This window comes from Nicotiana sylvestris, chromosome 9, assembly GCF_000393655.2.
Source record: "Nicotiana sylvestris chromosome 9, ASM39365v2, whole genome shotgun sequence".
Classification (NCBI taxonomy): Eukaryota; Viridiplantae; Streptophyta; class Magnoliopsida; order Solanales; family Solanaceae; genus Nicotiana; species Nicotiana sylvestris.
In genome coordinates, this window is record NC_091065.1 from 49,950,844 (window position 1) to 49,974,291 (window position 23,448).

Consider the following 23,448-nt stretch of genomic DNA (forward strand, 5'->3'; position numbering starts at 1 on the left):
GGTCTGCGACTGCATAATTCTGGATTGCGGCTACATTTTTCTTGTTTTGCAGTCCGCACAATAGTGAGTACGACCGCACAGTCCCATTCTGCGGACCGCACAAAATTAAGTGCGATCGCATGGCTAAATTCTGCGGCTGCACAATAATTGTGCAGTCCGCATATCCTTGAGTCTTGAACTGGGACTTCTCTGACCTTGAAATCTTGCATGGTTTCTGCGGCCGCACGTTGCATTAGACCTCTGAAAAGCTTCACTTCACTTTCTGCGACCGTAGAGAGAATTTTGCAGTCTGCACATTGTGTCTTTTGCCTGCCTTTTGTTCTTGAGGTCATGTTACTCGTTTTTGAGTTGTATTTCATCTTTATGGATTAATTTCTAATACTCCTGCATTTAAGCATATTTTCTCAGTTTTCGGGAATACAATTAAGCACTTTTGGACTAAAACAAAAGTAAAAAGGCGCTAATAAGTAGTTAAACTCCCCACTTATCACCCACATACGTGGCTTAGTGGAAGGAAGCTTATCTTTGAAGTTTTTAGTTGTGACAAGACTTCTTGGGATGAGGGAGCTCATCGTAGGAGGATCAGTGATCCACGCCCAATTCGCACTCAACAATGAGTGAAAACAGTCATTGGAAGAATAAAACCCAATAAGAGTCGGGCCAATTTACACAGAGAGCTACTATGTGTTTTAGGGGTATACACTTGGTGAAAGAAAATGGAACAACTAAAATGCACTTCCAAACAAAAGGTTTTTGATTTCTAATTCTAATTTTATTCTAACAGTTATAAGCTAAGACAAGAACTAGAAAGCGAATGATTGTTTTTGGTATTTTTCCAAATAGTTAAAAAGCCTAGGGATGTGACCTTAACCTTGGTGTTCACCTAACTGGTTAAATACGTTAACACTTGTTTTGTTGATTGGGCTGTATTATAGCTCTCAACTATACGTTACACACTTAATACCTCTAGGTTATAGAGGTATTTTCCCAATTTAGCTTTCTCAAGCCCAAATGGGTATCAAACTAAATAGTTGAGATGAGCTCAAGTTGGGTTTTCGCTATATCTAGTTTGAACCCTTTAATTAGGCTAATAAAATCCTTAATTAGCCTAATTCCTTGTTAGCCAAGTTATCATAGACTAGGTTCTTCTTTCTCAAGTAAAGACCAAGTCAAAAAGGCATGAATCAATGTTTGTAACCATTAATTCTAAAATTAAAGCATAAACTAGGTTGGACTTCTTAACTTGTTTGGCAGCCGCAGAGGGAATTCTGTGGTTCGCACTTTCTTCTACGGCCGCAAAAATCCTTCTGCAGACTGCACTACTTAAGTTCTGCGCCCTTTCATGCCTTGTGAGTCGGATCACTTTTTTTAGTGAGAGTTTATCATGGGAGCCCAAACATCCAACATTCCTGTAATTTGCACACTTTCATTAGTTTTGGGAACATAAAACAATACTTTCAAACTACAACAAAAGCAAAAAGGTGCTAGTAAGTGGTCAGAACCTACACTTATTAATTCCCCCAAACTTAAGTCTTTGCTTTTCCTTAAGCAAATAAATTAGTTCCCACCTCCTCAAAGTTAAAGGTCTTTTCAGCGAGTCAATAGTGAGTCATTCATCTTCAGTTGAGACCAACAATTACCCACACTAATCATGCATTATCAACAAGGTGACATGTCAAATATTCATGCACATATAGTTCTAATGTGACATTTAAGTTTCAAGAATTGACTTTACTCATCAAAGACTCTTGTTCTATCATGTAGAACATGGTGGACTCCAAAATCTTCCTCCTCTACATTCCATTTGCCAAGCTCACTTAAAAAGTTAGCACTCAATCTTAAGATTCATGAAAGTTTCACTCATCTCTAACAAGAGAATACACAAGTGCAACTTCAAGTACCATAGGCTTGCCCCTCATGTAGATTACCACTAGTGTAAGCTCACTTGGTTCAAAATAAAGTAGGACTTATTTTGGGTTGTAATGAAGGCTTTTGGATTAGGGTAAGGTACCATATAGGTAAGTTGTTACACCTTTCCTTAAGCACTCCACATTTTTATTTCTCGGCTCACGATTACCAATTCTTATATTCATTTTCTTTTCAATGGGGACTATGGAGACTTACCATCAATCTTTCTTATTCATTTAGTTGTTGTTCTCCCCTTTTTGAATGCTCATGTTAGGGATCATTGCCTCTTTTTGAATCCATCAACACTTTCACTTATTCACCTGTTTTTGCATTTGTCTTTTTGTTGTTTTCTTTTCTTGCCTTCTCTTTTCATAGAAATTATTTCTTTTCTCATTTTTTTCCTTGATACCTTTTTCAAATTTCTCATCTACTCCCCAAACTTATGCTTTAAGCCACTTATTTCACAAGACTTTTAAGGAAAGACCGGGGTGCCAAGAGAAGATCACAACAAAACGGGTAAAGTCTTATAACATAGTTATCAAATGAGAAAGGCTAGAGGTTCAAAGGGGTTGACTAGGGATAAAGACATTGGTTGGCAATAGAAACCTTAAATGGGACAAGGAAATCCTACAATCACTTCTCAAACCAAGCAAAATTTAGGATTTCACCTTGAAGCACATTCAGGGAAAGTTCTGGACCATTTACACGGGTACATGGACTAGAAACAAATCATCTCACCTCTCATGCAACTAGATTGTAAAAGAGGATAGAATCAAGGGGCTGCAACGACCACATTCACGTTTTAAAATCAATATGGTCCAATATACCACTCGATGATCACCCAAAGTCAACTTAAGAGTCACAAATTCACTAACTAGAGCTATTTCCTTCAAAAACCTTGTCTCTAACTATAAGCACGTTGTTAAATGTGTTGGTACCAAATGAAGCATGATTAACTCTTCGAGAATGACTTGCTTAGGTCTTTTTATTCATTACTACTACTATTATTATTACCTAAACACAAAAACTGAGCCTTAAGAAGGTTGTCACACCATCAATCATTGGGATGAGTCACCCCATTCACGCAATACTACATTTGAAAAGAATTATGGTGTTAAAAAAGTCAAAGGTATGTTATCTACTAAAGCATAAAAAGAATATACTTAACAAAACAAGAACTAATATGGAAAAGATAAAGAAGCTAATGAGCAATAACTACTAAAGATAAATAAATATACATAAGATGAGAGAGAAAGAAGATACATAAATATAAAAAGAAAGAAACAATATCATCAAATTATACATACCAAATGTATCCAAACTATACCAATGTATCAAATAAACTCCACTCCCCCACTGAATTAAAGTAAGCATTATCCCTAATGCTTAGATATATAAAAGTAAAAGAAGAAAGGGTGAAGACAACACCCTAAGTATCCTTGGACATCTCAGTGTCCCCAGCAATATCATCTCCCTCAAAGTCAACCAACTGAATCTCATCATCATCAAACTAAGGTATGGCTGGGTTGTCGAACATCGCACGCACTGTCTCGGCAGTGTCAGCAGCAAGGTCTGACTCGTCAGACTAGCCAGCTGGTGCTACTGGTGCAAATGGTGCTAAAGGTTTTGAGGCGGACTGGTGCGGTTCAAGCAACATATCAAAAGGAAGGTCTCCAACTGTAGCAAGTCTAGTCACCTCCTTCCGGAGCTTTTCCACTGATTTCTTGCTTACTTGGGATTTCCTCATCTTTTTCACTTCCTTTCCCAGCTCTTCAATAACTGACCCGTAATGTACCAAGGTGTTCATGATATTCCTCGGGTTCTCCAGAATCTTCTTCAGTGTCTCATGAATGTCAAAAGGAGCTTGTGGTGCCTGTGAAGTGGATTGCGCTACAACAGTACTGTATAAGTAGACACCTTTGCAGTAGCTATCTACATCTAGTTGTTAAGACTCGCCAATGTTTGGGTGACTCGCAATGCAGATAGTGGAGCAGTGGGCATGTGCACTGGCCTTAGAGCTGCCCTAGGGGTTGTGGTAGGATCAGAAGTGGGAGTTGCGGATGACGACGGAGGCACATCAGCGGCATTGGAGGAATGTTCAAGAGAGGTGGATGGAAGATCAGTTGTCTCAGTAACTACCATTGCTGGCTCATCAGACTGGCTTATGGTGGTAGAAAGCTGGACTTTCTTCTTTGGGTTGGTTGCATCCATTAGCAAATACCAGTCGAATGGCTTTTTCGGCTTCACCTTTGTGTCAAAATCTCTCGGCTCTACCTTTGAATCAGTGAGGTACTTCGTAATAGTGTTGGGATAAGGGTAGTTCGAACTATCCTGCCGTGCTATTAATGAAATGTTGGCCGACATCATGACACCCATATTTTTGGGGTACCCGGCCATGATAGAAGCCACAAGCACTGCCCGAGGAATAGGAAGGTGAGTCTCATTCTAGCTCGGATCCATGCAGCTACAAACAAAAGTCTGCCACCCTTTGGCCTCGAAGCTCAAAGTACTCCACTTAATAGGAACCCCAACGGTGATCCATGATAGTGTTGGGCTCGATGGTGCTAATATCTCAGCCAACCAAGGACCAACTTCCTCCTTCATTGCACAGTTCTCCACACCCCGGTGAGCAATATTGGCATAAAATTCTCGGATGAGGTATTTTTTGGTATCCTCCACTCTCTCGATGAACCACATTCAACCCTTTCATTCTATGAATTGCCTCAATATTGTCGGGTTGTATTTCTCCAAATCTTTCAAAAGAAACAGTCTCTCAAGAGTCAGCAACCTCACTGGCCACCACATTTGAAAACTGGTGAAGGCAGCCAAGCTGATAAATCGATCCTTCCAAACCTCCTTCTTCTTTGATCTCTCAAGGTCTGTAGCTGTACCATCTCCCCCTCTGCCATCATTGGGGATGTCATGTATAATTTGTGCCTCAGGGACTTGTGTATCTGATGGTTCAGAAGCCTGGCTAGCACTCTCAGATGCCTCAAAAGTGCTATAAGATATAGATGGCTCGTCCGTGAGCTAGTATCTCCCATGCAGCCTCAACTATATGGCCTGTCGCGCCCCATTTTTCTCGCGAAATCGGGTTCATGACATTTGGGAGGACAACTCGTTCCCTTTCGGGAATTGGGTTTGAATTGAAAATTCGCCACCTAATGATTTAAGTGCATTAGGAAACTAAAAAAGGTTTGATTTGAACAACCAGAGATTGGGAAAGGCTTGAAATTATCCCATGGGGAAGGTATTAGGCACCCCTCAAGATCCACTAGTGTGGTTCCCGGCCAAACCATTGTTGTGACTTTAGGTACAAATAACACGTAGGCAAATAAGAACTTCAAACAAGAGGGGATTTTCACGTAATGGTTACAAAATAGGTGAAGTTAAAAGAACTAAAAGAAAAGTTGATTTTTTAAGAAAATAATTTGAAATTTGAGAATAAACAACGAAATAAATAAAGGAAAAGGGATCCTAGGTTTGTAAATAATATGGATCACCCCACACAATATCCGGTAATCACTCCTCAATGAGGGGCTACACGAGATGTTATTGTGTGGTCATCATATCCATATCTACGCTTTCCCACCCTGTTGAGGTATTAAAGCACGGAATAGTCTTGTTTACTTATTGCATGCTATTACCCGCCCCAATCCTATCAGTCCCGGAGGCATTTGGGACTACTAATCCTAAAGGGTAGGGATATTGGGCTTACTTATGGTTTCAAAAGGTAAAAATACTAAGGCGACAAATAAAACATATATGCCAAATGTGAGGAAGCATATAAACAAATGAAAAGGCTCAAACATACCTCCTTTAAGCAGAGAAAAGCAAGTAGTTAGTATGGCTTACACATACTGTTTAGGGTCTGATTAAACTTAAAGGATCGAGGCAGACTGATTTATTACATAGTTCAGATAAGAAGCCTGAATCAGGCCTGCCTGCTGGTTGTAGCATATAAAATCGGATTCAGTTTATAAACTTTCACCCTATGGCTTGCCTAAGTGTTAGACGAAGACCCTATAGGCATGATATCTACTGATTCCAGAAACAATGAAGTAAACATGAATACATACTGATTTAAGAAAAATCGTCTGTTATTAAAGAAAGACGAGTTTTAGCAAAAGAGAGTGCATCATTGTTACTAGTTTTAGACTTATAAGCGAGTGAAGCGGTTCAGATTCGATTAAAGCTCCTATAGGTATGCTTTCTATGTGTTGTCGATTTTGTATGCTTTTATAAACATAGTAAAAAATGCAGAAATCCTATAGGCATAACATCTAGATGCTGAATTTTGTTTAAAGCTTAACATGATATCTAATTGCGGTTGATTATTTAAGACCTATAAACATGTTTGCCTAATGAGGAATGCATATGCAAGATTCAGAAAGAACCTATAGGCAGGATATCTATATGATATGCAAAAAATTCAGAAATTCCTATAGGCAGGATATCTATATGATATGCAGAAATTCAGAAATTTATAGGCATGGTATTTATATGAGAATGCAAGATTCCTATAGACATGGTATCTATACATGAGAATGCATAAATTCTTAGAGACATGGTATCTATATGAGAATGCAAGATTCCTAAAGACATGGTGTTTATATGAGAATGCAGGAATTCATAAACTCCTATAGGCAGGTTATCTACCCCTTTTGCATACATAGTTACCCCTCCCTTTTCACTAGCCATCCTGAGAGTTTTATTACAAAGTTATTACAGCCCAGAAAGAGTAAAGTAAAGAAAAAATACAATCAGAAAAAGTACAACCAAGGTGAACCTGATTTAGACTTCCTGTCTGAAGTATGAAGTAAACCAACTCCAAGAGATCTTATTTCAAAGCCTTTCTCCCATTTGGATGTGTCAGAGTTCCCTAACAACCTCATATGGACTCCGGGTAGTGCTCACACCCCACATGCATTATAGATGAAGACATAGTGCAGTGTGGAAGGGCCAGCCCTCAAATGTCCAAGTTCAGAGGGAACTCAAGATCCCAAGGCAAGGCTCACAAGAGGGGGGCAGAACTTAAAGACTAAGAGAGGGTGCAAGTGCAGAATTATGAAAAGGGGAAAGGGGAAGGGAAACAGTTTACATTAATACACATAAGGGTATACGGAATGGGGAGGTGGTAAGGAGGCAAGGACAGGCTAGTGGGCATACCCAGCAATGGGAAATACTGGCACACCCAAACGCCTGTTAGAACATATTGTTTAGAGGTTAGGATCCTCTAAGGGATCAAGTTCAATCCATCGACAATAACTTGCATATTTCCATGTTTTAATCTGTAACTCAAAGCACATAAAGGGAAATAGGGAGCGATGATTCATAGAAGAAACAAACAGTAGGACATAAGCATACTAACTTAAATGTTGAACTCTACAGAAAGCAGTAAAGTAGATATGGATACAAAGACTGTAAATAAATACATTGTTGTGGTGCTGAAGCATAAATCAGGACATACCAGTTTTAAAAGAAACAAACAAAGAAAAGTAGTAGGTCTTGTAAACATGCCACAATGCAGACAAGAAGAGAAAGTTATTGTGAAAGAGTATAAGTTCAGAAGGATTCTGATGTCCTCTTTGTGAAAAAGGGTCATGCCTTTTATAGTGTGAAAATCATGAAGAAATAAGGTAAGAAAATAGTCAAGGAACTGATTATCAATCAATTACACAAGACTTCCCTTAATTAAGGGATTCAGATTCAAACGGGTAAAAACAATTTAAGGAAAGAAAAATGAATAAGCAATTTGTGCATATCATGCAATTAAGGGTAAATACATAAAGGTTATTTAAGGACAGAATTTCTGAAATACGCGGTTGCACAAAAAAGGCAAGAAAATCAATTAACAGCCAGTAAATCAAAGGTCAGGGATCTTGTATGAATGAACTGAGTCAAAAAGACGGGAAAGGTTTTTTAACTTAAGGGAATTAGCAAATAATGGAAAAGGAATCAATCAGACCTATTTAGAAGGAATTTGAATCAATCACGAGTTGAAAGCCTTTTTAGAGGAAGATTCATCACATATAAAGAGCACACAAACATGTTGAGTTGAAAGAAAATGTTGTGCCATTGCAAAAATCAATAGAAAAATCCAGTGAAGAAAGAGTTTTAAAAGAGTTTAGCCAAAGGTAAGAATCATATGCAAACACGAATGTCCAAACTCGGTTCAGAGACTCGAAGTTGGTCTGAAAGAGTTAGGGGTTCTAAAATAAAAACCCTAGTTCAATTAAATCACATAATCAAACTTGGCAGAACCCCCGAATTCTAGGGTTTCCACCTTGAATCAAGTACAAAGATGAGAAGGCATGTAATCGAAACAGAGAACTGAAACCTCTTGCATGTTTCTTTCAGCAGCAGAAACTCATGAGAAAACAATGATAGCAAGTAACACGTAGAACATAGTAGCAGAATTCAATGAAAAATAGAGTAGAAGAAACTAATACGAAACATAATAGAGAAGACTGATAAGAAAAGTAAAAGAAGCATGCTAAGAAATTTTAGAAGAAACTTTAAACAGAGCTCAGTAAAACGAAAACTTAAGAACTTAGTAAGAAAATATAGTAGGAGAAACATATCAGAACACTGTAGAGAAAGCATACAGTAGAAAAGCATACGAGAACATACTATAGGAAAATACAGCAGAAGAAGCATGTAAGAACATGGTAGAAGAAAATACAAGAACCCAGTAAAAGCAAGTACACATAAAAGGAAAAAGAAAGTTAGAAAACACTTAAATACTTTCAGAAAACCCTAGATCGAAAAAGAAAGATTTTGAAAGTAGTTTTTTGAAAGAAAAGTTAGGAAAACGTTTAAGACCTTAAGGAAAGCATGGATCTGGAACAGATCTAAGGGAATCGAAAAAACCTCAAAGGGTCAGGGTTTCAGAAAAACCCTAGAAATGAGAAAGGTTTTGAAAAGTCATCGATCTGAATCGGAGAGGTCAGGATCAGGCTCAAACAACCATGGTACGCTAGAGCAAGGATGGAGATGGGCGTGGAACCTTGAATCGACAGAGGCCTGGGTACAAACCTTCAAGTCAGGCCTTGAATCATCAAAGATCAGGTGTGTAAGAGCAATAAGACGTAGGTATAAGACTCTCATAGCCCTGGAAGCCATGGATTCCGGTGGCTTTCAGGGTGGAAGCGGTAAGAGGCGGCTAGGGTTCTGAGAAGACTTGAGAGAGTGGAGGGTTTCAGAGGCGGCGGGTAGGTGAAAATGACTTAGAGTTAGTGAATTAAAAAAGGAAAGGAGAGAATGTGGCCATTGATCATTTTGATCAACGACCTGGATTAAACGGGGAGCCGGGCGTGTTGGATTTAATTGGGTCAGGGGCGGGTAATTTTAGGAATTGGGTTGGGGTTCAATTAGGTTTAATTGGGGTAGAATTTAGGCTAAAATTGAAATAAGTAGGGCTAGTATCTAAATAGCCACTTTTTCCTTATTTATTTTATAAAAAATAGTAAAATGATTTCTGGAAACAAATTAAAGGTATTAAATTAATTAATAATATATAAATATTAAATTAAAAATACTGGACTCAATTTTGTAATTATAAACGTAATTAAATCTTAAAATAGGCTAATATTGCAATTATACGCAATTTGGCTTTACAAATACTAAATAAATTTGTAAAAATGTGCAAAAATCATACTTTAGCTATATTTTAATATAAACATGAGACTCCAATAAATGAATCACCGAAATAATAACTTGGGGATAATTATTGGGTTTTCTTGATAAAATAGGGTAGTAAATTGATTTAAAAATCTTTGAAAATTTAAGAAAAACAATGCAGCCTCGGAAAGTACTCATATATGCTTATACATGCTATTTTGAAAGGTATTTTACATTAAAAAAAAATATAGGGAAAAATTGGGTATCAACATGGCCGTCTGCTCTTCCTGAACAGAGGCTGAGTTGCCCTCTAACACCTCCCTAGACGAGACATGGGAGCTAGACTTGGAGAGGTTTTCACCTCTCCTTCTGCCGCCTGTTGTTTTCTTTCTGATTGTCTTTGGCTGTCCAAGGGGCAAGGTACTTTTACCTCGACCTCGAGAAAATTCACCTCTTACCTTTTAATTGTCATCTCAGCTTTTAATTGAACAATTGTCTGTATCAAGCTTAGAAGATTGTTAGTTGCAATAGATTGTTCAAACACATACAGGACTCATTTAGGTAAGGAAGAAGCACTTGGAGACAGTTGGGTTATGAAGTTAATACATGTTTGCAGAATAAGGGATCTGCTGCCCACATCTTTTTGTATGTGCGGCCGTAGATGGAACTCGTGGTCTGCAAATTTCTGTTATGTGGTCGCATAAGAGAAGTGCGGTCCGCACATTTGAGCTTGCTACTGCACTTCTGAGTCCCAAAATTATTAACTCTCTAATGATAGAGAAATGGTCAATATGCGGTCCGCACAATTTGACTTGCGGCCGCACTTTGGAGTCTAAAAAATGAAGACTCTCTAATGATAGAGAATGGGCTAATATGCGGCCGCAAGGAGAAATCTGCGGACCACACATTTTAACTTGCGGACGCTTATTCCTTCTTTACTTGAGTTGCCAAAAATCTGAATCTCCGGACCGCACAATTCTAGTGCGGCCGCAGAATTAAAAAAATTACGAGCTGACAACTTTTTAACTTAGATTATTCAATTGCTTGCACAAATAGGCATCGCAACATTGTAAAAACATGAAATTTTACTAACCCAATCCCATTAGAGGATGTATCAAGTTTATCCAGTTATGTTCTACCCCACATGGACACACAATTGAACTCTAATAATAGATGGCCTAATCAAGGTGGTTGTGTGTGTGGACAGTTGAAATCTTCGAGACAAATTAGCAGAGCAATAGTGTTTTGTTCAAAGTGGGAAAAGTGTAAAATAAGCCCTACTGTTTTATTTATACCATGTGTATTGAGAAGGTAACAGAGACGAGTGCGACCATACAATTTCACGTGCGGTTGCAGATCGACCTCCGCATTGACAAGTTTAAACTTCATAGAGTTGGTATTTTTAACATTTCAAATGTGTGGTCCGCAAGAGAAATGTGCAGCCGCAATGCTCTTCTGCTATGGCACATCAAAATGTGCGGTCCACACACATAAAGTGCAGTCCGCATTCTTTTGAACACTTAGACATATTGTCATCCACCTTTCTTGTAAGTAACACTTATCCTTGTAGCCCACTTCAAATCAAGTTAGAGCACAAATAACTCCTAACTATAGAACAAAAAGGAAAAGAACATGGGTTGCCTCCAAAGAAGCACCTGATTTAACGCCGCGACATGACGCACAATACCTTCAAGTGAAATGAATGACCTCCAACACATGGCTATCTCCAAACTTGCCCAAGTAGTGCTTCACCCAGTGACCATTGACTCGGAATACTTCATTGTTTTCGTTCTTCAAGTCTAATGCACCAAAAGGTGTCACACCATTTCAAAAGGACCACTCCATTTGGATTTTATATTCTCAGGAAACATCCTCAATCTTAAGTTAAATAACAATACAAAATCGCCCACCTTGATCTCTTTGTTCCAAATATATTTGTCATGAAGATATTTCCTCTTTTCTTTGTACAAGGATGAACTTGCATAAGCATGATACCGCAACTCATCCAATTTATTCAAATGTGCACCCCTCAAATTAGCGGTTATATCCCAACCAAGATTCAACTTCTTTAGAGCCCACATTGCCTTGTGCTCTAGTTCCACCGGAAGATGACATAATTTTTTGAACACCAACCGATATAGTGACATTCCGATAGGTGTTTTGTAAGTCGTTCGATAAGCCCATAATGCATCATCAAGCTTCTTGGACCAATCTGTCCAATTAGCATTCACCGTTTTGGAAAAGATACTCTTTATCTCCCAGTTGGATACTTCCACTTGCCCACTAGCTCATGGGTGATAGGGAGTCGTGACTTTGTGAGTAACACCATACATGCTAAGTAGTTTCAAAATCCTTATTGCAAAAATGTGATCCCCCATCACTTATAATTGCACACGGAGTACCACACCTTGTGCAAATATTTTTCTTCAAGAAAGCCACTACACTTCTCGCCTCATTGTTGGAAAAAGCGACGGCCTCAACCCATTTGGACACATATCCACCGCGATCAAGATGTAGGTGTTTCCACAAGAAATCACAAAAGGGCCCATGAAGTCAAAACCCATACATCAAAAATATCAGTCTCCAAAATGGTTGTGAGAGGCATTTCATTTTTCTTTGAGATTCTACCAGCCCATTGACATTTATCACATCTTTTCACTAACTCACTAGCAAGTTTGTAAAGAGTACGCCAATAGAAACCACAACTAAGCACTTTGGCCGTCGTTCTTGCTTCACCATGATGACCACCATATGGCGAAGAATGACAAGCCCCAAGAATATCACCTTGTTGTTCTTCTGGTACACATTTCCTAATCACCCTGTCTGTACAAATCGGGAAAAGGTATGGCTCATCCCAATAATAATCTTGACAATCCTGTTTGAACTTCTTCCTTTGGCTTGAAGAGAACTCATCTGGAATGATTCCACACACAAGAAAATTTGCTAAGTTCGCGAACCATGGCACCTATTTCATTGAAATTTCCAAGAGTTGCTCATCGGGGAAGGAGTCGTTGATTTCAAGGACATCATGCGGCCTCCACTCCTCCTCCAAAGGAGACAAATGGTCCGCTACTTGGTTTTCACTGCCTTTCCTATCTTGGATGTCAATATCAAATTCTTGCAACAAGAGTACCCATATCATCAACTGAGCTTTGGAGTCTTTTTTGCTCATAAGATAATGAAGCACCGCATGATTCGTGTGGACAATAACTTTTGCACCCATCAAGTACGGGTGGAATTTCTCTATTGCAAACACAATAACAAGGAGCTATTTCTCCTTAATGGTATAGTTGACTTGGGTATTATTCATAGTCTTACTAACATTGTAGACTAGATGAAAAATCTTGTTGATACGTTTCCCCAAAACAACCCTAACCGCTACGTCACTTGCATCACACATGAGTTCAAAAGGCACACTCCAATTTGGAGCGGTGATGATGGTAATGGTTGCCAAGTTTAGCTTCAACAATTCAAAAGCTCATGCAATCATCATTGAAATTAAAGTGCATAACAAGTTCACAACCTTAGAAAAATCTTTGATGAAGCGCCGATAAGAACATGCGTGGCCTAAGAAACTCTGCACACCCTTCACTGAAGTTGGGGGGGGAAGCTTATAAATCACTTCAATTTTTGCCTTGTCAACTTCAATTTCATTCCATGAGATTTTGTGGCCAAGGACAATATCTTTCTCGACCATGAAATGGTATTTCTCCTAATTGATCACCAAATTAGATTCTTCACATCTAGCCAACACTTTGTCCAAATTTGCAAGACAATCATCCTAAGAATCTCCAACCACCGAGAAGTCATCCATGAAAATGCCAAGGTACTCCTACACTATGTCCATAAAAATAGCCATCATACACCTTTAAAAAGTCGCATGTGCATTGCACAAACCGAATGGCATCCACTTGAAAGTAAAAGTACCATAGGGACATGTAAAGGTTGTTATCTCTTGATCTTCTGGAGCAATAGGAATTTGGTGGTAGGCAGAGTACCCATCAATAAAGAAATAGAAAGCACGGCCAACCAATCTATCGATCATTTGATCTAAGAAAGGAAGTGGGAAATGATCTTTCCTTGTGATTTTGTTGAGCTTGCGTTGTCCATACACACCCTCTAACCGGTCACCGTTCTAGTAGGAATCAACTCATTCTTGAGTAACCAACGTATGCCCCCTTCTTTGTGACACATTGAAGGGGAGAAGTCAATGAACTATCGGAGATGGGGTAGACAACCCTGGCATCCAACCACTTGATAATCTCATTCTTGACAACTTCTTGCATAGCCTCATTAAGTATCCTTTGATGTTTAATATATGGTTTGGTGGCATCGTCCAACTTCATCTTATGCATGCAAAAGTTGGGGCTTATCCCCCGAATATCACCCAAGGTCCACCCTGTCGCGCCCCTTTTTTTACCTCCACGAGGAGGAAGTCTGGGTTTCGACTTCATGGGGTGTAATGACTCATTTCCTTTTGGGAATTGGGTATTTGAAGAGTCGGCACCTAACGGATTATGGTGTATTAGGTCACCTAGAGAGAATAACTCTTGGGTTGGTTTGCATTACCAGAGATTAGGGTAAGGGCTCGAAATAACCTCGAGGGGAAGGTGTTAGGCACCCTTCTTGGTCTACAACTGTGGGTCCTGACCGAATTTATGTTTACAAATTAGTCCATACAAATAGTTAAATAAAATAAGTTGTAAACCTCATTGAACAAGTCAAGTAGTGAAATAAAGGTTTGAACAAATTATTTAAAACAAAGTTTTAAATAAGGAGAGGATATGGGGTAAGGGGGGGGGGTCCTAGGTTGTTTATCCTATAGGATCACCCCACACAATGTCCGGCAAATACTCCTCAATGAGGGGCTACGCGTGACATTAATGCGTAGTCATCATATACCATGTCTACCATTCCCATCCCCTTATTGGTCATGCAAAGCGAGGGTTTGGTCAATGATTCCTATTGCGTGCTGCTACCCGTCCCTTCTTAATAGCCCCGTAGGGAATTAGGACCTCTACCTATAGGTGGTTATAGACATACCCCTACGGTTTTAAAGGCAAAAAATCTAAGGCAATAGTCAAAAAACATCTAGGACTTTCACATAATGGGAGCAAGTAAAGGCTCATAGTTCCTCCTCAAACAAGCATACAAGCAGCATGACTTAGACACAAGTAAGGTCTTTGTTAATCAAAGTCGTAAGGCATGATTTCTAAGTGATTATGCAGAAATAAACGACTTTCAGATATAGAAGTCATAACCTATTTGTTGCCTAGGGCCTCTTCTTTAGAAGCTTATTAAAGTCAAAAATGTTGAATGACAGAAACAACTTCAGAGAAATGCAGGTTTTGAAAAATACCCTGCGGCTTGCCTATATGCAGTACTATGCTTATGTTAGTGCAGAAACAAACAAGTTTTCGAAGTAGACCCCTTTAACACCTATAGGCAGGATATCTAATGATATTAAAGCCATTTTGAAGGAACAAGTTTTAGGAATGTCATCGCTTAATAAGGCCAGTTTTAAGAAGTTCTAAGCGAAATAAAATGGATTTAATAAGCTAATCAGATTATCAGACATAATTACGAATAGAAATCCTTGTACGCTTGGTATCTAGGTGTGTTACTAATTTTAGTCAACTTGCAGTAACATATGAAAGACTTACTGAATCAGAATTATGTCCTATAGGCATGGTATCTATACTTGAATTGATATAAAACATGATGGCTTGGAACCTAGAAACATGGTTTCTAACATAACAAATGCAGAATTTATGAACATGGTTTCTATAAGATGCAAACGACGTTAAAAGGGAAGTCCTTATAGGCATGATTTCTATTTGATGTAGAGGAAATTAGAAGTGAAATCCTATAGGCATGATTCTCTATTATGCAAAAGCAACCAGATTCAACAAGAATAAAAACTCTATGGACATGTTTTCTAGTGAGTGAAGCAAGCAGATTTGAAAATAAATCCAAAGAGAAGGACTTCTACCCATGTTACCCCACAAAGTATACATTTACCCACCCTTTAACTAAATACCCCAAATATCTGTTTACAAATTATTACATGCCATTGAATGAATTACATAAGTGAAATAGAAAATCAAGAAGCTATTCTATAGAGAGCCTGCAATCAGGCCCAAGTTTCCCAAAGCCTCAAATGGTCTTTCAAACCTCATTTCCATAGACAAATCAGAGTCTAGGTGCATCAAAGTTCCTTAAGGGTCTCAAGGACCCCAGGCAATGCTTACACTTAGACTTAGTAGCCAAGCATTGAACTAGTGCAGTATGGAAAGGCCAGTCTCAGTATGCCAGAGTTCAGAGGGTTCTCAAGAGGATCCCAAGGTAGTACACATACTAGAGGGGGCAGAACTTATTAACTAACTTATTAACTAAGAGTAAAGTGAAAGTGCAGGACACATATTGAAAGAAGTTTATTAAGGACTGGACTTAAAAATATGTTTGAAAGCTGTTAGTAAAGTAATAAAGATTGTTTGAAAAGGTTGAAGTGATAAACCAAATCAGGAACTCAGGATAGTATCACACACAGAATCCAAATGGATTCAATAGTCACATAAGGGGTCAAAAGGCTTGGGGATACACATGCATTTGACTGCAAACATACAACCCTAGAAAGGGTATTTTGATTGGTTTGGTCATGCTCAACAATAATTGAAACTGGAATAATCACAAACTAATCAGGGAGATTATAAACACATAGGGGGATAGGGATTTGGGACTCATAAGAATGGTAAGCACACAGTAAATTAAAACAATTGTCCAGGCATGCTTGAATCACACAAGGGAACACATGAATTTAAAGGGAGGGGAGTCATACTAGCATACCTAACTACATACTTCACAACAGAACTATAAGTAAAAGCAGGCTAGAAATAAAAGAAACTGAAATAAGAAGAGAAATATGTTGTTGTTGAGGCTTTTAAATTAAACTAGGACATACCAGTGAAGATAGAAGTAAGCAGAATTAAAGAACCAAAGAGCATAGATGATTAGACTTGGCTTGCAGCCGACTAATAGTAGCCAAATAACACAATGAAGAAGGGGGAAACCGATATTTTAAATAAGAAAGAAGTTTTGAAAGCCAAGTGTCCGTGTCTTATTTGTGAAAGACTTAGAGTATTTATAGTTGAAAGTAGGTAGTGGAATAAGGTAAAAGCTAATTTAAGAACTCAGAATCAATCAATTAGAGAATCAAGGAAGTACTTCCTTAAGTTAAGGGAATCAAGGTCAAACGGGAAGATTTAGTACCATATAAGGGAGGAAGAGGAATCAATGCATAACTAAATAAGGAAGGACTAGGGTTCAGTAGGCATAAAAGAGTCAATTAGGACCAAATTCAGAAAGACCCAAATAAGGAAAGACTAAGTAAAACAAAGTACCATAGTAAATAAGGTAATGAAATCAGTCAATTCAAACAGACGGGTGGAATTCTAGGGCTTTGAAGGAAAGTCTTTCAATTACCAATACTTAAGGAAAATTAGAATTAATCATGGGGAGTCATGATTCTGCATATTTCAACATATAAATAGAGGTGAATGAACAGAAGTAGCAAACAAATAAGTTCAATTATATAGGCAGAAAGAAACAAGAGATGAGCAAATATAGATGGTAGGAAAATGTCCTCATATTCCTTTAGAAAAAGGACGTATTCTTCATTCTTTGTTCGCGACAAGTGAATGTTGATGTGGGCCTCTTTGACTGTCTCGACATCTCCCAAATTTACTACTTCTGTTTCATCCAAGTTGGATTTAGGCTTGTTCTCAAAATTCTCAACTTCCCTAATAATTTCCTCGGGTATCTCATCTTTTCCTCGGAGTCACTATTCTCCTGTTGCGTTGCCTCATTATATGTCACAGTCATTGGTTCATCAGGAAAAGTATAAAAAATAGTAGTGAATAATGATAAAAGATAAATGCATTTGATTAAAACTGAGAAAATTGTTCAAACAAAGTTGGGCTCGGTGAATCGAGCGTTTATTTTGAAACAACGAAATCTTAAAACAAAATTGCTGGAAATTTAAATGCCTAGAACGGCTATAAGTTCTTCCAAACTACCTAGGGACTCGACGGGCTCGGGATGGTGTGACGGTCCAGTTTCTGAGAACAACTCCCTTTGCCATAGTCTGAATAGAGAGGCCTTCTTCCTTCTTCTCCTCAATTATGGAACTGCAGTCCATATCCTCATCTTCCAAGAACAGATCCTTCAGCCCAACTAGTGCTTTTTCTTCAGCAGTTCCTCATATTGTGTCTGCTTGATAGAGAGCATGTTCCAAACGCGGTATCGGTTGCTCAAGAGGGTAATATGGTCCACGCCATGGGGCGACCACTCCCTGTACTTCTGCCATGTATACTGGTATCCGAGCCCAAAGGTGGTACCATGATTTTTTAGTCGTATCAGCTTGGTGATACCCTGTAGGTTCTTTCCCAACCCTTTTGCCGGGTTCATATCCGGACCATGCTAGTATGCTTTCTATTTTGTTACTCCACCACTTATCCTTCTCGACGGCATTGACCCGTTCAATGTGATGGTAGGTTTCTCCTCCTAGCCTCCTTCTATATCCAATGGCCGAAATGGTTTGACTGGTGTAGATGGGGTTACTCCTATCCCCATGATTGATTACCTCGTGACGGTTCCATTCAAACTTTACGACTTGATGTAGTATGGAGGGCACTGCTTCAACAGCATGGATCCATGGGCGGCCCAACAAAAGATTATATAAGGCTGGTATGTCAAGCACTTGGAATTCAACGTCGAACCAAGTTGGTCCCATCTGCAAGCAAAGGTTGATTTCCCCAATCATGGCCCTCTAGGACCCATCGAAAGCCTTCACATTCATGCTTCCGGTCCGTATTTCATGGAAACCTTTATCCAACCTTTTTAGGGTATCCAGTGGACAAATATTCAGACTAGACCCTCCATCAACTAGGACCCTGGCAATGAACTTATCTTCAAATAGTACCGTAATGTGCAATGCTCGATTGTGATTCAGACCCTCGGGCGACAGCTCATCTTCATCGAAGATACTTTTATGGCTCTCCAGCACCTGTCCGACCATGTTGGCCATTTCTCCACCAGTGATGTTATTGGGTACATAAGCCTCGCTCAGTACTTTCATCAAGGCGTTCTTGTGTTCCTCTGAATTTTGCAGTAGTGACAGGGTAGATATCTGAGCAGGGACTTTGTTCAGTTGATCAACAACAGAATACTCTTTCGCCTGTACTTTTCTCCACAAGTCATCCGGTCCGGTCTCAATGACAGGCTGCCTAGCAGTGGCATCCTTACTTGAACCTCCTAGGTGTTCATGTGTGTAGACTCTTCCGGTTCTGGTCATCCCTGGTGCGGCATCAGATTCCTTTATCTTAGTCTTCCCTTTTCGTCGAGCCTCGACGACATAATCCCATGGTATCGCTTTTGAGTTGAATGGGGATGTGGTTGACACCGTCACAGTAAAAGGCGTGACCACTTCTACTTCAAATGGAGCAGAGGTGACTGCAGTCAGAGTTACATCCATCTCAAATGGAACTGATGCAGTTACCTCAACGTCAATAGGTGCCTGAGTCTGAACCATAATAGGAGTAAGTGTAACTACAACCTTAAAGTCATCGCCTTCTCGGATAATCCCGATCGACCTCTCGGGGTCCCATTCTTCGTTTGTTTCTATGACATGTACACCGTCACCTATATGATTAGGGAGGGGATTGTTGCGGACATTAAGTGTGGCTTCCTTCGCTTGTATGACCTTGTTGTCAATGAGTGTATGGATCTTATCCTTCAATGTTCGGCACTCAACAGTAGTGTGCCCTTTCATAACGGAGTGGTATGCACATGTTTTGTTTGGATTGACCCATTGGGATGGATTTTCTAGTGCCACAGCAGGAATAGGAGTGACGTAACTTGTGGCCTTTAACCTTTTATACAACTGGTCGATGGGCTCAGTAATGACGGTGTATTGTTTGGGTGGCTTGCGGTCAAAATTGGGTCTTGGTCTTGGATAATTTTGGCGATTTGGGGGTGATTGGAAGTGGGATGGTTGGGAATTGTAGGTATGATGGATAGTGGCTGGTTGGGAATCTCTGAAGGATGAAGGTTGATATGTGGGTGGCGATGCTTGGTATGTGGGTGGGGATGCTTGGTATGTAGGTGGGGTGCTTGGTATGTCGGTGGAGGTGTTTGGTATGTGGGTAGGGTGTTTGGTAGGTGAGTGGAGTTTTTGGGCCTTGGGCCACCATTACTGCCCCAACCTCTCTTTTCTTCGATATGCCGCCTGACTGGAGTGCCTTGTTCGTGTCCTGCAGTGCTTCAAAATTTGTTACTATTCCGATCTTGATTCCTTCCTCGATCATTTCCCCGAGCTTGATGATATCTGAGAATTTATGGTTTTCGATAACTATTAACCTCTCGTAATATTGCGGATCCTATGCTCTGACGAAAAACTTATTCATCTGTTCTTTGTCCAAAGCTGGCCTGACCTTGGCGGCTTCCGACCTCCAACGAGTAGCATACTCGCGGAAAGCTTCAGTAGGTTTCTTCTTGAAAGCTGACGCCATGCTTACCCAATTTGACCATTTCTTGGGATTCTAGCTGATATACCAAGATAAAGCGTCCCCAGTAAGGCTCCTCATAAAGATCTTCATCCGAATCTTTTCATCTTTTCCAACCCCGACCAGTTTATCACAGTAAGTCCTTAGGTGAACCCTGGGATCACCTGTTCCATCGAACATTTCGAACTTGGGAAGATTGTACCCCTCTAGCAATTCCACATCGGGCTGTATGCACAGATCTTCATAATTCAAACCTTCTATTCCTTTATAGCCTTCAACACCTTGAACTCGGCTTGTTAACTTTTTGAGTTCTTCGGCCATGTTCTTAATGAGCAGGTCCTTTTTGGGGGTTTCGATGCACATGAGATTGGCTGGGTAGAATGTGGTATAGTTTCTATGTATATGGGGTTGCTTTGATGGGTGCCAGGAACTTGGGTATAGTGATGGTCATTAGTGGAGTTTTGTAGATCTGGAATGAGTAGTGGTGTATTATGTGGAGTGCGGTAAGTGGTGGTTGGTGGGTACAGGATTGATTGGTGCTGTTGTGGTGGAGTTGGTATCGGTAATTGATTGATATTTTGTGGTGGAGTAGCGTATTGATTTGGTATGGTAGGATATTGTGGCTATTGGTTTTGTGTGTTTTGAGGAGGTGTTGGGTTCTTTGTGTTCTGTTGGTGGATATCAGGGACATTGAGGGTGAGTGACAAGTTTGCCAAATTGCGGACCTGCTCAAGTTCTCCTTGAAGTTCTAGTATCTTTTTTTCAAGTCTTAAAACCATGTCATTCGGGGCCGGAGTACTACGACCATCAGAAGTCACTGTGTTCTCTATGTTTTCCTTTCGGATTCCACTCAAGTCGTCCATCTTTGATTTCCCTCTGCTTTTTGTGTTGCTTGGAGGAGGAGGAGGTGGAGGGCCTCTAGATCTAGTATTATATGCTGATGAGGCCAGTATGGATGAACCAACCTATGAGGATGGGAATAATAATAATAAAAATAAACAAAATAAAAGGTAGCAAGTTGGTGGGGACCCCGTAATGTTTGCATTATTTAAACACATAGTGCGAGGTATAAACTCGTATCCTAATTTGGGAGCCTCATTGTGCCCGAAGTAGGCCTAGCGACAAATAAATTTGGAGAACATCAAATGCCAATAAATGCTTCATTTCATAATATAAATGCAGACGAATCCAAAATCGACACTAACATAATAATAAAACAAGTCACTACTGGCACTTGGCCTTATTACGTTTAAGAAAAGCAAGTAAATGTAATCTATTTGGTCCCAGAAGGACCTTCCCCAAATTCGATCTTCTGGACTCCATCAAACAGATCTCCCAGCTCGCGCAGTCCCAGCAACAAGTAGGCTTAGGCCAGATGTCGTCCCTCGGCTCCTTTAGCATTTTGAAAGTTTTCAATCCTTTATATGACTTTGCCCTCCAGTTCCACTATTCCTCGTTTTTCTATTGGAAACGACTGCCATCTTTTTCCATTCCTCGATCAACCTCACGTTCCTCTCATGTGTCTCCCGATGCTCATTCTCAGAGTCATGGACTCTCTTGCGCAACCTGTTGTATTTGACTTGGGCTTCAGCTTCCTCGTCTATGAATTTGTTCCCTCGACCAGTCCCCGGTGTCACCGCTCCTTTCAGATTATCCTCCAACCATGCAGGGTAGAGAGGGTCACACCCCGCGTGATATCTGTCTGGCTCAACCATGCTTTTCTCCACAATGATTTTACAGTGCCACATGTGCTGGACTTGACACTTGTAAGGTATGCCATCGTCTTGGAAATCTACCCTGAAATGACTCATCTTGACGACCCTTGGTACAACCTGCTTTCTGCCCGCTTGCCTCATAACTCATATAGGGACATATGGATATATCCCTCTCAATCCGATCAATACCAAATGCGGAGCATACCTGGACCTAATAATGAACTCGTCCATTAGAAACCGTTCAACCATCCACTACACATGTTCCTCGGTCAAATTGTCGAAGAACTCTACCCATTCACTGGCACTTTTCGGCTAAGCAAATATGTCCGGAATGTAGGTCAATTGCTTAGGGTGATGGAAGGCAATGTGATCGTTCCAAGCCCTTCGCGGAAATCTTGGCGATAGCGACCCTTTTGGAGATGCTCCAACAACCATAATTGCAACAATAAATTGCAGCCCTCAAAATGTTGGACCCGTCTTTGACAGCGTTCCAGGGCGCTATAGATATCAGCTATGATTATGGGCACTATGATATATGTCTACCCATTAATCCTTTCCATCAGAGTTTTGGCGACCATGGCCAACCTGGTGTGGACTCTTCCCTTTTTTCATTGGGAACACTATCATCCCCAGAAAGTTGGGGCGGATTTAGGGGGCGCAAGGGGGTTCACCCGAACCCCCTTCGCCGAAAAAATACACTGTATATATAAGGCAAAATCTGTTTTTTACCTCTATATATTAAGTTTTGAACCCCTTAACACAATCCAAAAGTGTAGTTTAGTGGTCAAGGGGGTTCAAAATCTATATAAGGTCATGAGTTCAATTCCCACTAGATACAATTATTTTTTTGAACCCCCTTCGTGGAGATCCTGCCTCCGCAGAAAGCACATGATGAACACAAACAGTCTGCGGTAGATGTGACCCAGTGAAGTGAGGGTGATCTCATCATGATAAGTGTGGAAAGACTTGTTGTGGCCATACCTCTCGTAGAGATATTCGAAATGTATGTAGGAGTCCTTCAGGCACACTAAGTCGACATTCTTTTTCAGCCCCATCATCTTCAAAAATCCCATGCCTGTACGGTTTTTCGGTACCAACAGCCCGAGACTATCCCAGGTCAACCCAACAATTCTGCCTATTTCCTCTAAGAGCGATGTCATTTCTATGTCGCCAAAACGGAACACAGCTCTTTTACTATCCCAGAATAGGGTGGCAGTCTCGATCAGTTTCTTCTTTGGTTCAATATCTAGCAGGGAAGGCAAATTACTCAGGTACTTTTTCACATGCTTCTTGTCACTTGAGGTAAGATCTTCCCACCAACTTAGCAATAATGGAGGGATATTGCTAACCATACCGAATTTGGGGACCTCGTGCCTCATTTCTGCAAAATAAAAGGGTTAGGCCTTACCCCCACCGGACTCGACTATTTATACATTTATGATCAGCATATCGGCATTAATTCTCCAAATTAATGCATAGACCGTGATTGTATCCGTTAGGATTATGAAAAACATGATGGACTTTGGATAAGGCTTATCTTAAGGGTTATTATATGGACAACATAACTGATCCAACTAGGTTTGACCATGATGCATGCACAATTTAAATAGAATAATATTTCTATTGGGTTTTAGACTGGT

The 23,448-nt window shown here is 40.0% G+C and overlaps 1 protein-coding gene across 1 annotated transcript; it reads right to left on the minus strand.

Annotated features, from left to right (window-relative positions):
* Positions 1-11,348: 11,348 nt before the first annotated feature.
* LOC104234985 (uncharacterized) lies at positions 11,349-13,877 on the minus strand. Its single transcript, XM_070157177.1, has 3 exons — positions 13,701-13,877; positions 12,199-12,496; positions 11,349-11,743 (listed from the first exon to the last, which is right to left on the minus strand). The coding sequence occupies exons 1-3, from the start codon at positions 13,875-13,877 to the stop codon at positions 11,349-11,351; spliced, it is 870 nt and encodes a 289-aa protein (XP_070013278.1).
* Between the last annotated feature and the right edge of the window lie 9,571 nt (positions 13,878-23,448).

Excerpts from the sequence above, each read along its gene's own strand:
- LOC104234985 (XM_070157177.1), bottom strand. The coding sequence starts at position 13,877 with ATGAAGTTGGACGATGCCACCAAACCATATATTAAACATCAAAGGATA. Across the intron at positions 12,497-13,700 it reads TCACAAAGAAGGGGGCATAC|GTGCCATGGTTCGCGAACTT; the intron begins GTTGGTTACTCA and ends TCAATGAAATAG. Across the intron at positions 11,744-12,198 it reads TACTCTTTACAAACTTGCTA|ATTGGTCCAAGAAGCTTGAT; the intron begins GTGAGTTAGTGA and ends CTAATTGGACAG.